This window comes from Corvus moneduloides, chromosome 7 (genome assembly GCF_009650955.1).
Source record: "Corvus moneduloides isolate bCorMon1 chromosome 7, bCorMon1.pri, whole genome shotgun sequence".
Lineage (NCBI taxonomy): Eukaryota > Metazoa > Chordata > Aves > Passeriformes > Corvidae > Corvus > Corvus moneduloides.
In genome coordinates this window covers 16,199,102-16,215,336 of record NC_045482.1, presented here as the reverse complement: position 1 = coordinate 16,215,336, position 16,235 = coordinate 16,199,102, and the positions used below count along the sequence as shown (strand labels likewise).

The window sequence follows — 16,235 nt, the reverse complement described above, 5'->3', positions numbered from 1 at the left end:
CAATTCTGTCCTTCATTTCAATAATGTCTGTAACTTCTCCAGGTTCTCCAATACCAGCAGCATTTACTCCTCTAACTCTAAATTTGTAAAAACAGCCTTCTTTTAATCCTGTCACAACAAACTTGGTTCCTCTAATTTCTTTATCTTTTACCTGGAAGAAAACATTGTAACGTCAGCAAGCATCAAGATATCACCAATTTCTTTGCAGAGTTTGAAACAAATCTTACATTTGATATTATTTCAGATTTACAATCACATAACAGTATTAAGCATACATAGATCTAGCCCACATAGAACTCTTCAGAAATTTTTAGAGAAATACAGGACATGGATCTACAAGCTATTCTGAAGATTTTTCTTTTTTTTAATGTACTCTAACATAGAAGGTTGTTACAGCAATTACAGTAGTCTGGTCACAGAATAATTACATGTATTTTTGGACACATAAACTCATATAAGTGAGAGCAACAAGAAAAGGGATTTCTGTTCTTTTCTTTTCAAAACCCAATATAAAGTCTCTTTACCTGGAAACAGTATAGGAAATGTAGGTCTTACTAAAAATGCACCCATATGTTTATGGAGATATAAAAAATAGCCAAGGTGTGCACCAGTTAAATTTTCAGTAATGCACCATTGAAAAAAATGAAGAAAATGTAGAGACACAGTAGTTGTAAATGCTTTGACACTGACACCAGTGAGGACTACTTTTCTGACAGTTCTAACTAGGTCTTCTCCATTTTTTTATCAAATATTACCTACATATATTCCCACATCTTTAATTAGAAATTATAAAATTCTACATCTAGTCATTACAAAGTTAACTTAATATTGAGGAAGGGCAAGCTTTGTCTTGTATTTTAAACATACGAAGATAATTATGGTGCAAACTTTTACAAAATAACTTGAATAGTAAACATTTTTAAAGAAATTTTTTTTCTGGAGCAATTCATTTTGATAGACACAGAGAGAAGAAGTGTAGATTCTGTAGTAATGGTTTTCAACCTACCCGTTCCCATTCTTCCTTTCCTTCCTCTTTAAACTCAACAATGTAGCCAGTGACTCTAGAACCACCATCCTTTACTGGTGGAGTCCACTCCAAGTCTACAGAAGACCTTGTCCAATCAGTAACTTTTGGTATAGGAGGGCCGGGTGGGGCTGAAAAATATCATCATACAGCATAACAATATATTATATGTTCTCATTTGAATACTTTCAAATTTTGAAAAAAAAGTTTTAAATATTTACCAATAGGATCTCTAGCAAGTGCTGGATCAGATGGCATGCTTGGTGGGCCAACACCAGCCGCATTGATAGCTGAAACACGGAACTGATATTCAGAGCCTTCAATAAGGCCTGTAACTTTGTATGAAACCCCCAGTGCCATAGGCTTGATAGGATCTCTGTTAACCCTGGTCCATCTCTTTCCGGTGGTCTCTTTGCGCTCCAACCAGTAACCAGTAATAGGAGAGCCACCATCATGCTCTGGTTCTTCCCAGTTTACAGTCATTGAGTCACGTGTTATACTGCTAACTGTTGGCTTGTCACAAGGTCCAGGGACAGCTGAGGGAAAAAAAAATAGCTTGTAAAAAATTACGTTACAGATATATAGAAATAGCTAAGTGTAAAAGAACTATGCACTCACATGGTCACCATTGCACTAGGTGGTTACCCATCTGCACAAAATTTCTTCCCTCATTCAGTTTCTCACCCCTATTCAGGTACATATAATTCTGTGAAAAATACCCTTCCTTCAAATAAAAATCATCAAATATTTTTTCCTAGCCTTTCTGGATCATTATCTCATTTTAGTGCCCAGCCTAACACTTGCTGTTTTAAGAACCATTTTCTCTTTTCAGCCTAACATTCCTTCTATGTCAGAGCTAATCTGTCTAATTTATCTTTCAAAACTAAAGGCAGGAAACTAATTCTTCATCGGCTATGAGTTTAATAATGTCTCAAATACAATAGAGTAAGCTGAATCTTATCAGGTAAACACTTATTTGTATGTTTAAGCCTTAAAAATATTGAGATTGTATTTTAATATAACACAAGAGGGGAGAAAAGTATTTTTAAGCACTACACATGCTTTTAAGAACCAGGAACTACTGCTAAAACTCTTCAAGCTATTCTAGAAATTTAGTGATGAGAGAAAGTAGTGGAGGTATTTAACAGATGCTCCACACATACCAGCATATGCAAACAACTGACATCACTTGAAAGCTTATTTCTACTTACTGAAAAGGTTTCGTGCTGTTTCTGGCTCACTATCCAAAGGTTCTCCAATACCATATTTGTTTTGTGCCATAATGCGGAACACATATTCATGGCCTTCCATCAACTTGGGAACAGTGAATATGCATTCCTTAGGCTCATTAGTAACAGGTACCCATGTCTTCCTATTTGCTTCTTTTTTCTCTATAACATAATTCGTAATCTTAGAACCACCATCATCTAATGGAGGAAGCCATGATATTGTCATTTTATCAGCCAAAATGGATTCAAATTTAATAGGTCCTACTGGAGGTCCAGGACGACCTAAAAGATGCATTTTAATAAAGAAGAATTAATCAAGTATCAAATGAATGCTATTAATTAATGTAATTGTAAGAGATTTTGATACGTACCCAGAACATTCAGCCGCATCTCCTTTGAAGCAGTTCCCAAATTATTTACAGCTGTTATAGTATATAAGCCTGTATCATTTCTGCGAGACTGTTGGATCAATAAAGTGCAAGTATCTTCATCAACGATCTTGTTGACATGTTGATCATACACCACTGGTGATTTGTCACCTGGTTTCTTTGGAGAAGCTTTTAGCCATGTTAATGTGGGGAAGGGTACACCCTTTATCTTGGCCACAATTTTAACATCTGTTCCCTCTTCAACTTCCATAAATTCTTTGAGCTCAATAGATGGTGGACCTACAACAAAATGTTGAAAAAATAGCATACAAAAATACTTCATGATTTTAAAATGGAATTTGTATTTACTAGTATCAGTACTTACACGTCTGGTCTTTGACAACAAGTGGGCCAACAGTGGCTGAAGGTCTGCTAGGACCTGCTATATTTACAGCTTTGACTCTGAATTCATATTCTCCACCTTCTACAAGATCCTCAACAGTAAACTTTGTTTCTTCCACATCACGTCTGTTGCATTGCTTCCAAGACTCTTTCACTTCTCCAGTACGATCCCAGCGGAGACATTCAACATTATAATGTGTAACAGGAGCTCCACCATCATTCTTTGGTGGTTTCCACGTCAGGCTCACTGTGTTCTTGGTTACAAGGCCAATCCTCAGTTTAATAGGTGGATCAGGAGGATCTTCACAACCAAAATAAATGTGAATAAATATATTATACAGTACCATCTGGTTTTAAAGGATTTGTTTGACTTTAATTTTACTTACGAATTGGATCCCTGGCTGTGGTCCGCTGGATGGTTTCTGCAGGAGGGCCAACTCCAAAACGGTTTTCTGCACGTACCCGGAAGAAATACTCTTGGCCAGCTATGAGATCAGGTACCACAAAGGAAGTACTGCCACAGTTTGGATTGACTTTAGTCCAGGCCTTCCCCTCAATATTTCTTTTCTCTATAACATAGCCTCTGATTCTATCTCCACCATCATCATCTGGCATCTTCCATGAAAGTTTACAGCTACCTCTTGTGATATCACTTACTTTTAGGTCTTTTGGTGGACCAGGGACATCTGTTAAGATAAAAGTAAAACAGACACAATTTTACAGAAGTATGTAGAAAAATACAATTAAAAAAATATAATAAAAAATAAACCCTAATATTTGAATAGTTCAATATATGCAAGCCATACCAAGCACATTGACTCTGACGTGCACTGTTTTTTGTCCTGCTTTGTTCTTTGCTGTAATACTGTATCGTCCAGAATGACTTCTGTTGCAGTCAGGGATGATAATCTCTGAACGTGTATCAGTTGCTTTCACCTGTGTATTATAGGAAGAAAGAGAAGTTACAGATCAACTTTGAAAATTTGTTTCAAAAATACTACAATAGTGAGGTTAAAAAAATTGCTTGCTTTACCTGAGCTTCTTCAGGTACATTATGACCTCCCTCCTATAAACATGGGAAATAATATAAATGTAAAAGGGAATAGGCTTAAATGTCTAGAAACAGGTGTAGAAAAAAAGCTATTACTTTTACTAACCTTTGCTGCTGTTTTTGCTTTTCCTTCATACTCCCAAAATGTTTTAGGAACTGGACGACCCTTGATAACAGCTGGGATTTTAATTGTTGTGCCAGCACGACAAGAGAGCAAATCCTGTGCTCCAAGATCAAGGAAGATTTCTGGTTCCTCTGCAAAAATATTTAAATATATAAATTTTAAGAGATACTGAAAGTAAATTTCCATCATCACTGAGCTGAAATCCCCCAGAAACATGTGGAACGCATGTTCATGTGAGAAGGGTTGGCCATGCAAAAAGGAAACTGGGAATTATAAAAACAGAAAAATTCGCTGCTGTAAATTCTTCATAAAATAAGCAGTATTTCGTTAGTATGACTGTAGGTGCTGATCAGTTTCCTAATGGAGCATTCCCTGGTAATGGACATCATGACACTTTCAAAAATGTGTGTCAATCTTTTCCTACATTCCTGTATAATTGTTTATTCTGTTCTGACTTTGGCTTGCTTGGCATCCTTTTTGAACATTCACAGCAGTAAGTGGCATTTAGATACAAATACCTAAATCAGTTCTCAGAACTCTCACCTAGAATATCTTGGACAGGTATCTCTGATGTTGCAGGACTTGGTTCTGATTCTCCAGCAGCATTTACAGCTTTCACCCTAAATCGGTATTTTCTGAGCTCTTTCAAGTTGGGAACAACACATTCGCAAGTAGGAAAGAGTTTGTCTCCTTCATTCACCTTCTTCCACTCAGTACTACCTTCATCTTGTATTTCAACAATATATCCTTTTATAGGACTCCCACCATCCTTTTGGGGAGGCTTCCATGCAAGTGCTACAGATGATTTGGTTTTGTCTTTGACCTCTGGGCAAGATGGTGGACCAGGCACAACTGGCAAAACAAGAGCAAGTAAAAATTACCTGACTGTTACTGTCTTCTTGTCTTCCTACTTTTCTAGATAGTTTCTAGAAGAATGCAAGTATTTTCATTTCTTTACCTGTATATAGAGTGTAGATCCTAGAAAGTGCATACCAATTACAAGTATTACCCATATTAGCAAGGGGTACTTAAGGTACAAGGCATAAATATTGAACTGTTTAACAGTAAGATAAAACAATAATATAAAAATATGATTCTGAACTGAAGTTTATTTGGCAATGCCTACACTGGTGTAACCACAGTATTAGGTACATAAAAGAGGTAAAAATTAAAATTAAAACTAATTATTTTTAAGATTTTAAAATCAGGAAACTTTGTGTCAATTTATTCTCTTAGGTTTAATGCAAACAAAGCCTTTGATTAATGTTAATAAATTAATACTTCATTATTAATAATTAATTTTAATTAATAAATTAAAAATAAGTAATAGTAGCACCTTTTTTGTTCTGCTGTGATACAGTCCTCCAACACAATGATATACTTACATATGGGATCTGCTGCCAAAGCTGGATCTGATGGTTCACTGGGAGGGCCAATTCCAGCAAGATTTTCAGCCATAACTCTAAACTGGTATTCGACACCTTCAGCCAAACGAAGCACATTGTGCTCTAGACCTTTTACTGATGGTTTTGTTACTGGAGCCCTGTTGACACGTGTCCAGTAGACGCCTCCCACCTCTCTCTTCTCCAACCAATAGCCAGTTATTGGGCTGCCACCATTGTCCAAAGGAGGCTCCCAAGTCACCAACATAGATGATCTGGTGCGATCTAAAACTTTTGGCTTTCCAGGAGGTCCAGGAAGACCATAGGGATCCTTAATAACAACTTTCTCTGAGAGGCATTCATCACTTATTCCATATTTGTTTACAGCCCGGACTCTAAACTGATATTTTTCATTTGTTGCAAGATTCCATACCTGAAAAAGAGGATTTAAAACAATTCTTGGCTACTTTCCAATTCAACTTCTTTGGAGTTATGCAGAATTTTTCACTTTAAATTCTATCTTGCAATCTCACTGGCATACCTATGTTTATGTACTACACAGTTCTATGTGATGCCTGAGGATACTCTTATTTCATGTCCATAGGACTGAACATAAATAAAAATGTCATTATGTTTGTTCTTGCAGTTGGTAAAAAAATGAATAATTCTGGAAAACGTAAAGGAAGGTGCCTTCTTTCTAGCTCAGCTGAGGTTAAGTAGCAAAAATGAACAATTTATTTTGTTTTGTCACGTGAGGGATAACATAGATACTTGGATGGGAAACATTCATCCAGTAATTCTGTAGTCTAAATGGAGCATAAGCACAGGCACCTATGCAAGTGGCAGTTTCCATTACATATGTAATATTGTTATTTTTTATGCATACTAAACTATTTAATAAAGATATTTTATAAATTACCCCAAATCTTCTCTCAACAGCGCCTTTGGAGACTTCTTCCCACTCAGATTTCTTCTTACTAGCATCACGTTTTTCAATAATGTAATGGGTAATTTCACTACCACCATTATCAAGAGGTGCATCCCATGTTAAATAGCATGATTCTGCTTTAATATCAGAAACTGCAAGATTTCTTGGTGGAGAAGGACGATCTGTATGAAAGCAATAGAGCATGGAACTACATTTAAAAAAAGGCAAAGGCATTTTATTAGCTGTCATTTTATTAAAATGTTGCATCCTTACCATACACTTCGACATGCACATTGCGAAATGCAGTGCCAAGACGATTGGACGCTCTCACAGTGTAAGTGCCTTTATCATCCCTCACTGCTGCAGGCAGGATAAGTTCAGTTTTTGCCTCGCTTCTAGATATCTCTTCCTTGGTTATCTTAAGTGCATCGGATGTTTGGTCAATTAAAACTTCGTTCTTGTCCCATTCAATCTTCGGCATTGGCAGACCTGTTACATCAGCAGGAATGTTAACTGGTTCTCCTGCCTTGACTTTGATAGTATCTCCTCTCACAGCCAAACGCAACGTAACAGCTGGAGGTACTGAAAAGAAGGAAAGTGACATAGTGAAGATGGAGATGAAGCAGAGAAATTGCCTTGAAGTGTTCTGAAGATATTTATATGGATTTCTTTAAAGCTGATATACCTTCATCATCCTGTATAACTACATTGAGGGGCAGTGATGGCTCACTTTCTCCAATCGCATTGACAGCTTTCACACGGAATTCATACATATGAAGTTCATCCAGTTTATCAACGAGAAGAGATGTTTTTGGACAGAGCCTTGCATTAACTCTTTCATAATCTTTTGAATCATGTCTCCTCTTCTCAACAATATAACCTAAGATGGGACTGCCACCATCACTGCGTGGTGGCTTCCAATCAAGTGTAATGGATGACTTTGTCCTCTCTGTGTACATGAACCTCTCAGGTGCTGTTGGAGGACCTATTAACAGATAAATTACAATAAAAGAAAATTAAAAAATCAGAGAATTTTAAATCATATGAATGCAGTAGCTCTGGCCTTTTAAAACCATAGTTTTGCATGTAAAGAAATCTGAGTATGATTATGGCTAGTATAAAGTTTCTCATGTATGTGAAGAAAAAGGTAACAAGCACTGAGTCAGTCCGGCACCAGTATTTTGCTATGTAAGGACCACATTAACTTCAGAGAACTGATTCAGAAATCTGACTGCATTAATGAATCTAAGGCAGATACCTATCCCTTGTAGTTGAAAAATAAACACACTTTCTGTATAGAAGACAACAATATTGTCTTATTAATCTGACATTGATGTTTTTCTTTTTAAAAACCCTGTATAATTAGTCATCTTACCTAATGGATCAACTGCAAGAATGGGTCCTATTTCAACAGGTGGACCAGTACCAAATTTGTTCTTGGCACTAACACGGAATTTGTATTCCTGCCCTTCAATTAGACCTGTAATATCACATTTAGATCTGTCTGTGTCTACAGCCAGTCTCCATGTATGCATTTTGGCATCCTTCCTTTCAACAATGAAGCCTGTGATTTCACTGCCACCATCATCTTCAGGATCAGACCAGTTAAGCAAACACATCTTTCTGTTTGTGACCACTGGCTTTAGGTCAAGGACTGGTCCGGGAACATCTGAAAAACAAAATCAAACAAATAAGGTAAAGCCCATACTGAACAAAAGAAAAGCTTATTTAATTTGAGAAAATATTTTTCTTACCAAATACTTCTACTCTGGTTCCTGCAGATTTTGAACCACTGCTATTGGTAGCAGTAATTACATATCTTCCATGGTCTTTTCTCAATGCATTCTTAATGGTTAACTCAGATTTTGTGCCGACATTTTCAATAACAACTCGATCTTTGTCTAATTCACCCTCCTCCACAGCCCATACAATGGTGGGAGTAGGACGCCCTGTCACAGTAGCAGGAATTTTAATAGTCTGCCCAGCCATGACCTGAATGCCTGCTTTCACAGAAACATCCAGCTCAACAGTGGGAGGCTCTGTGGAAGAAAGAGAAGCACTTCATTAGTTGAAGGGAGGGATTCAAACCCAACCTTTAAGCAAGATAGATATTTCTTAAAAATAATACAATTGCAATACCTTTAGGTTCTGCAACAGTTACGGGTTCAGTTTCCCCAGGTGGTCCTTCGCCAGCTGCATTGAGTGCAGTAACACGGAGTTTATAGTCTGCACCTTCTCTGACTTCTCCAACAGTAAACTGTAGAACCTTAATGGGTTTCGCTGTACATCGTGACCACTCATTTACTCCCACCAGTTGTTTGTACACGTGGTAACCGGTGATATCTCCACCACCATTGTACACAGGAGGTGCCCATTCTAGCTCAATAGACGTTGCACTTGTATCAGCAATCCTTGGAATCGGTGGACCAGGTGGCACTATTAATAAATAAACAAATAAGCGTAAATCAAAGTTAAAGGCTATGAATCCTATCTTGTCAACTGTCTGCTATTAGCTTCTGCTAAGCCACTTACTTATTGGGTCCTGTGCAGTTTTTGGATCTGATGGTGGACTAAATTTACCAGGGCCAGCTGCATTTTCAGCACATACTCTAAAGATATAAGTTAAACCTTCCAACAGTCCTTCAACTTTTACTTCCAGAGCATTCACAAGGTTCCTGTTGACCCGAGCCCAATGAGTACTATTAATTTCACGTTTTTCAATCCAGTATCCTATGATAGGGCTGCCATTATCTTTTGGTTCGTTCCACTTAACCAGCATACTGTTGCTGGTCACATCTTCCACATCAGGCTTATTAGGTGCATCTGGTGGAGCTGAAAAAAGAAAAAAGGTGGTTTTGTCATCATTGCTGTCTCTTCAGAGCTTACGCAAAGCTAAGAGAGAACTAAGATTTAAGAAATTACTAATTTTAAGTAATTCATAGTTTTTCTGCTCTCTTAGAATCTTTGATTCCCAACAGCAACCAGCAATGAAATTTGCAATGGTTGTCTCTTTGGTAAGAATACTAGTCTATGAAGCACAGAGAATGTCACTATTCAGATGTTAAGTGCTTTAAATGTAAAGTTTTATGACTGTGATCATCATTCTTATGTGTTTACTATTGAAATTAGAATATTTTTGATATTTCCCTGTATTTCAATGGTTTAAAATGTGCAATAATTATCACATAGCCCAAGTTTCTTCTGGGAAAACATCCACACAGATAAGCTGAGTTATTCTAAGAGGTCCTCTTTAGTTTCACACCTTTGTTTTCTGAAAAGGTTGTTCTCCAAAATTAAAACTTACAGAAAGGATCTTTAGCTGTCATTGGTTTTGAAACACATGGTGGTCCTGCTCCAACTCTATTTTCAGCAAATACGCGGAATAGATATTCTTTTCCTTCAATCAGTTTTGTTACATGGAATTTGCAATGCCTGAGTGTTGCACTGACAGTTACCCAGCCCATTTCAGCTTTTGTATTGTCTTTCTTTTCCAGTACATAGTTCAGGATTTCACTTCCACCATCATCAAGGGGAGGCTCCCACTTGCAAATGACAGAATTTTTCCTCAAATCTTCAAATACAAAGTTGACTGGAGGCCCGGGTGTATCTGTCAGTAAACCAAGAAAAATATGAGTACTCATATTGTGCACTTCTTACCTAGTACTCTGAACAACTAGGTGTTTTGAGGACATTCTTTACATACCCAACACATTGACTTCACATGAGGCTTTTGCAACTCCATGATCATTTTCTACTTTAATTGTAAATGTGCCATGGTCAGCTCTGATGGAGTCACGAATTGATAGTATAGACTCTCCTTCCTTATGGTTGTCTACACTCATACGTTCTGGCAGTGAAAGCTGGAAAGGTTTCTCTTCTTCAGCTTCACCCTTCTTCTTTTTAGGTACTATTACTCTCTTTTTGATATCCTCTGGTCTGATAACTTCATCATTCCTCAGCCAAGTGATAGATGGATAGGGTGATCCTGAAATATGTGCCTCAAGTATGATCTCATCACCTCTCTTCACCTCAAGGCCAGACTGTAGGTTTGCAGCAAGAAAGACTTTTGGAGCCTCTGTAATAACACAGAATGAGAAATGGAATGTAGAATTTTTCAGTATGTCTGAGGATGTATGGCAATTAATAAAAATGATCAAATGAGAAATTCATACCAATAGGATCCACAGCTTTCACAAAAGGAGTAATCCGAGAAGGCTCGCTGATGCCAGCAGCATTCTCAGCACGAACACGGAACTGATATTCCTTTCCTTCCTCAAGGCCTTTCACTGGGTAAGTTAGTAAGGGTACCAGATAGTCATTGCATCTCTCCCACCTCTCCTTGCCCTTAGCAAGCTTTTCTATTATATAGCCCATGATCTTGCTTCCACCATCAAACAGGGGTGGTTTCCATGTAAGAGTTACTGATTTTGATGTTGGATTATGGACTTCAAGGTCGACAGGTGGATCTGGGGGCTCTGTGAAAGAGTAGATCAAAAGATCATATGAGAAAAGAAGTATGAAGATTTTATTTAAAATTCAATTTTTAAGATTATTAAAGAGAAAGACAAACTTACGTTTCGGGTCTTCTGCAATGATTGGGTTTCTTAGTTCAAGATAATCACCTCCTCCAATCTTATTGACAGCTTTAACACGGAAGTAATATTCACAGTTGGGGATAAGATCTTTGACTTGCCATGAAAGCTTATTTTCACCAGACATGACTGGGATGTATGTTTTACGACCTGCTTCCCTGCGTTCCAGAACATAATGCAAAATAGGAGTACCACCATCAAAGTCTGAGGCTCCCAGGATACCTTGCAAGAATTCTTAGTTACTTCGCTTGCCTTAATGTCTTTACACTGTCCAGGTGGACCTGTTTTAAATAAGAATGAAAAAATTACTTAGCTAAATAGATATTTAGCTAAATTATATTTCATTGCTTTGCTTTGCAGAAAGCAAAGACCACAAATATGGAGTACACAGCATATTTTATGTTCCCAAATATATGTTCTCAAAGGTGAAAAATTCTCAGAATTCTTAAAACATTTTTATATTCAAAATAATTGGGCTTTCAGCAGCCACTGAGTAGTTAGGGCAACTCGAGGTAAGGTGGTGTTTCATGGGACTTCGTAACATTGCCTGTATAGCAATCTACATGTGTCTGAGTTGAAGTGATTTGTACACCTGGCAGAAGTATCTTTCTAGTCTTTTCTTCTGTCAGCTGCAGGGCCCAAGTGAAAATAAGTATATTTCTCAGAATGGAATAATGTAGTTACCTATGACTTTGACATTGACTGAACCAGTTGTTGATGCCAGCTTGTTCTCGAGTGTAATAGTATAAACACCAGCATCAGCATGAACACTGTCTATCACTTCAAGCAATGCAGAGGTATAGTCACTCTTCATTGTTGTTCTGTCACCAGCTTTCAACTCTCTGCCGTCTTTGTGCCATGTTATAGTTGGGGATGGAACAGCTCTGAAGGGTACAGGGATACTTAGTTTCTGCCCTTTAACAACAACAATGTCATGAGTTTTTAGATCAATGGTTGGGTTACCTGTAAAAGCAAGCATAATGTTATTAAAAAGTTGCCAAACACCATTCTTTTTAGTTATGCAGATCCGAAAAAAAAAAGAAAAAGGAATCTATTCTTACAGTCTGGGTCCTTGGCAACAACTTTTTCTGAGATGTCTGATGGCTCACTAGCTCCAACAGCATTGACAGCTCTGACTCTTAGCACATATTCCTTGTCTGGAACAACACCCTCGTCCACTTTACACTTTAGATCTTTAATTGGACGAGAATTGATTCGCATCCATTTTTCTGTTCCTGCTTCGCACATCTCAACATTGTATCCAATAATAGGACTACCACCATTCTTCTCAGGAGGTTTCCATGCAATGCAAATGTGCTTTCGGCCTGCATCTGTGACATGTAAATCCTGAGGAGGTGAAGGAGGGCCTGCAGAAATGGAAAAGTATTGTGTGATTTTCCTCCCAGAATATCTGTTCTACACAGTACACTGCTTCTAAAATTCATACACTGTATTATTCTACTTACTTGTTGGATCTTCAATATGGACAAGTTCAGTTGGTTCACTGGGGTGACCACATCCAGCTTCATTTTCTGCACGAACCTGGAACTGTACATCTGTACCTTCAATGACATCTGTCACTCTGAAATTGCAATCTGGACCAGCTGTCTTCCCAGCTTTTACCCAGCGAGTGGCTAACTTTTCCTTCTTTTCAATAACATATCTGAATAGATTGGGGAAAATACTGTCAGGCACTTGAAATAGGAACACTTCAGACTTCTTGTTCAAGAAAACAGATGAAAAGAGATTAGAATAGTTTAGACAGTGGAAAAGTAAAGAGAATCATGGGTAATAGATTCAATGAACTTTTCTTCAGACATTAGCCACTTAGTTCTAGTAGGTCTCAGCCCCTAATAGGGCTGACATCACTGACAGACCCAGGCCTGAAAGTCAGTTCTTGAACTGTGCTCTGTATTTTAGAACTGAAGTGTGTTCTCAGGTTGTAGAGAGCTGCAGAGGCAAAAGAACCTCCAAGCTGTACTTGTATCTTTGCTAGTTTGGATCTCAGTGGTCAGTCCATTGAGAATATTTGTGGATACTATTATTTGGCTGTCAAAATTCTGCTTAGGACAGGCTATAGCAAAGTAATACAAGTGACTTCTGTTGCTTCAGGCAGATCTCTGTACTTGTGGGTTCAGATGTGCCTACTGTGATTGGGAAGGAGAGGAAGAATGAAACTATAAAGAGGAAAAATCTAACTGACAGTCAGGATGAATTTCAGAGTACAGATACTTTGGTAACCAAAGAAAAAGACAAGTTAGAATCAACCCAGAGGAGTAAAACAGTCTGTTTAAAATGTATTATAAAGAAGAAAATGGACAGAAAAGAGGTAAGTCTTGATTTTAGCTGAGTGCATACAGTTTGAATGAGAAACTAAGGCAGAAGGAAAATGCAAACAATATTACTTGATAGATGAGTCAAAGTGGCTACTATTCTGGAGGAACAGGAAACTATGGCAGCTTTTTTTCTTTTTTTTAATACACAGTTCAGTATTATTAAATGCTGTTTTGAGGATGTTGACACACATTCATTGTTCAGGCACATTAGGTATTTTATTTGCATAATTTCCACATTTTAGAATAAAACCTTTCACTGCTTTGACCACATGGCTTCTCTTACATCCATCCACCTCATTTTTATATAAAATGTGTCCATTTAAAACAAATATTTTGAGAGAAATATCTTCATTTGTTAAAAGATGTTTATCTACAGGAGCCTACACAAACTTAAAATGATCTTACCTTTGAATCGGTCTGCCACCATCATTCTTAGGTGGCTCCCATTTTAAATCAACATGGCCTTTTTTCACTTCAACTATTGTAAGGGCATATGGAGGTCCAGGGGTTGCTAACATAAAAAAAGTGCACATATTAGAAGACTATGAATTCATGATACGTGAGCTACTGATCACTCAGTAAGCGAATCAAAACTTACTGAAGGTATCTTTAGCAAGCACTGAGTCCTCAATTTCACAGTAGTCACTCTGTCCAATGGCATTTTCAGCAGCCACACGGAACACATACAATGAGCCTTCAGTCAGTGGGCTCACTGTGTACTTGGTATCTTTCACTGTCGTGTCAACTGTCTGCCAACCTTTCCGCCTTACATCTCTTTTTTTCAACAATGTAGTTGGTAATTGGGGAACCTCCATCTTTTTCTGGTACTGTCCATTTAAGATCTGCTGTGTTTTTAGTAATATTAATAACTTCAAGCCACCGGGGTGGTGAAGGAGGGTCTGCAAAAGAGAAAAAGAAGGTAAACCAGGATGTTGCAATTCCCATGAAAGATCTTGGAAGATCAAAACTATCAAAACTTTGTATTTCCTGAACTGAAGCAGGGCAGATTTTAGTACTTCATAAGAGTTCATTTGGTACCTACAAAGACAGACAGACAGACATGGGGCTTTTTTAAAGTCAGAGACAGTGTATTTGGAGTAGCAGCGCATTCTGAAACAGTACTCACAGAGCCTCTCCTTGCACAGCACAGGGTCACTGGGTTCACTGGGCTCACTCTCGCCAGCCCTGTTCACAGCTCTTACACGGAATGAATATTCTTGTTTCTCCATAAGATCTTTGAGGAAGTGTTCAGTTGTGGGAACTCCTTCAGCCACTCTCACCCACTCGTCGGTTCCAGTCTTCAGCAGTTCAATAACGTAAGATTCAATCTTTGCCCCTCCATCATGTTCTGGCTTTGTCCAGTTCAGGGTTAGGAATGTCTTGCCAACATCTCTCACAGTTGGCTTTCCGGGAGGCCATGGTGGATCTAGATAAGAGTCCAATATTAATTATGTCATTGAAAACAATATTGTTGTTGTTGTTGTTGTTGTTGCTAAATTAAATCATTAAAAAATGTGTTTATTATACCGATTGGATCTTTCACTAAGATTGGCTCTGTTTCCTTGCTTGGTTTTCCAGGTCCTGCAAGATTCTCTGCCAAGACTCGGAACTTATATTTCTTCTTATTTGTAAGACCTTTAACTCTGGAAATAAAAATTAAGTTTGATTAAACCAAACCTAGACATTAATTGATTTCTAAAACATTATTCTCTCCACTCTTCATACTACAGATTACTTGGAAAATCTAAAAATACCCGAATTATTGCTAATGATGTCAATACATTGTCAACACTAAAATGGTGCACCATGACAGAAACAAACGTTTTGAGTACCATCGTGGATTTTCACATATTCCATGGTTTTTAGTTAATAATAGTATCAGAAGAAAAAAAACTAAGGATTTTGGTAAATTGATACTTGAGATGGCCATGTCTGCTGTTTTAGAGTATCTTAAGAATAAGCACAGAAATTATTAAGATACAAGACTTGATTAATTCTTCAGTAAAGACACTCCTTGATAAAACTAACTACCAGCCAGGGGTAGTTGGATCAAAACTTACAGAAACTAGAAAAAAAAGAGTAGGAACAATATAAAACTTATTTTAAAAGCTAATGTTACGTTTTTATGTCTCTGTGACTTATTTCAGCCTAAACTGACTGTAGTCTTACTTGAATGTTGTATCTTTCACTGGCATTTTGTTGCATTTTATCCATTTATCCTGCTCAGGATCATATCTTTCAACCCAGTATCCAGTTATGGGGCTGCCACCATCTTCATCTGGTTCATTCCATGTTAAAGTGACTGAATCTTTAGTGACCTCTGTAGGCTTGAGACCTGTTGGAGGGCCTGGTGGATCTGTATAAATTAAAAAACAAAGAAAAAACAAACCCATCAGATAGGGTTTTTTTTCCTGTTAAAATACTGTAATAATTTAACATTAATTTAATTAACTAACCAAATGAATATTTGGCAATGATGGGGCTGCACTGTGCTGGCTCCCCAACACCATACATGTTCTCAGCACTGACTCGAAACACATATTCTTTATGAGGAGTTAAATTAGTAGCTCTGAATTTTGTGTCTTTAATAGTCGATGACAACTTGTCCCATATTTCACTGTCTGTAGCTCTTTTCTCAAGGACGTAGTTGGTAATTTTAGAACCCCCATCATCTCGTGGAGGATTCCATGTCAGAAGGCAGGATTCATTTGTAATTTCTGATACATCAAATGCAGCTGGTGGACCAGGTTTATCTGTAGAGGACAAGATGTGAATGTTAATCTTCTGCATGCATACTGT

General features: G+C 37.6%; 1 protein-coding gene across 1 annotated transcript in view; it reads right to left on the bottom strand.

Annotated features, from left to right (window-relative positions):
- Positions 1 to 16,235, bottom strand: part of LOC116446415 (titin-like) — a 245,290-nt gene that overhangs the window by 64,628 nt on the left and 164,427 nt on the right. Inside the window, 34 exon segments of the mRNA XM_032114190.1 lie at positions 1 to 151; positions 1,007 to 1,155; positions 1,246 to 1,560; positions 2,236 to 2,535; positions 2,625 to 2,921; positions 3,007 to 3,324; positions 3,410 to 3,709; positions 3,830 to 3,959; positions 4,057 to 4,089; positions 4,181 to 4,329; positions 4,742 to 5,050; positions 5,584 to 6,013; positions 6,500 to 6,690; positions 6,782 to 7,090; positions 7,194 to 7,493; positions 7,884 to 8,177; positions 8,263 to 8,547; positions 8,648 to 8,944; positions 9,041 to 9,340; positions 9,813 to 10,115; positions 10,212 to 10,583; positions 10,681 to 10,983; positions 11,083 to 11,307; positions 11,310 to 11,381; positions 11,785 to 12,063; positions 12,162 to 12,467; positions 12,567 to 12,763; positions 13,842 to 13,947; positions 14,035 to 14,215; positions 14,217 to 14,335; positions 14,563 to 14,862; positions 14,964 to 15,079; positions 15,606 to 15,792; positions 15,893 to 16,189. Coding sequence (XP_031970081.1) covers positions 1 to 151; positions 1,007 to 1,155; positions 1,246 to 1,560; positions 2,236 to 2,535; positions 2,625 to 2,921; positions 3,007 to 3,324; positions 3,410 to 3,709; positions 3,830 to 3,959; positions 4,057 to 4,089; positions 4,181 to 4,329; positions 4,742 to 5,050; positions 5,584 to 6,013; positions 6,500 to 6,690; positions 6,782 to 7,090; positions 7,194 to 7,493; positions 7,884 to 8,177; positions 8,263 to 8,547; positions 8,648 to 8,944; positions 9,041 to 9,340; positions 9,813 to 10,115; positions 10,212 to 10,583; positions 10,681 to 10,983; positions 11,083 to 11,307; positions 11,310 to 11,381; positions 11,785 to 12,063; positions 12,162 to 12,467; positions 12,567 to 12,763; positions 13,842 to 13,947; positions 14,035 to 14,215; positions 14,217 to 14,335; positions 14,563 to 14,862; positions 14,964 to 15,079; positions 15,606 to 15,792; positions 15,893 to 16,189 — 8,220 coding nt within the window.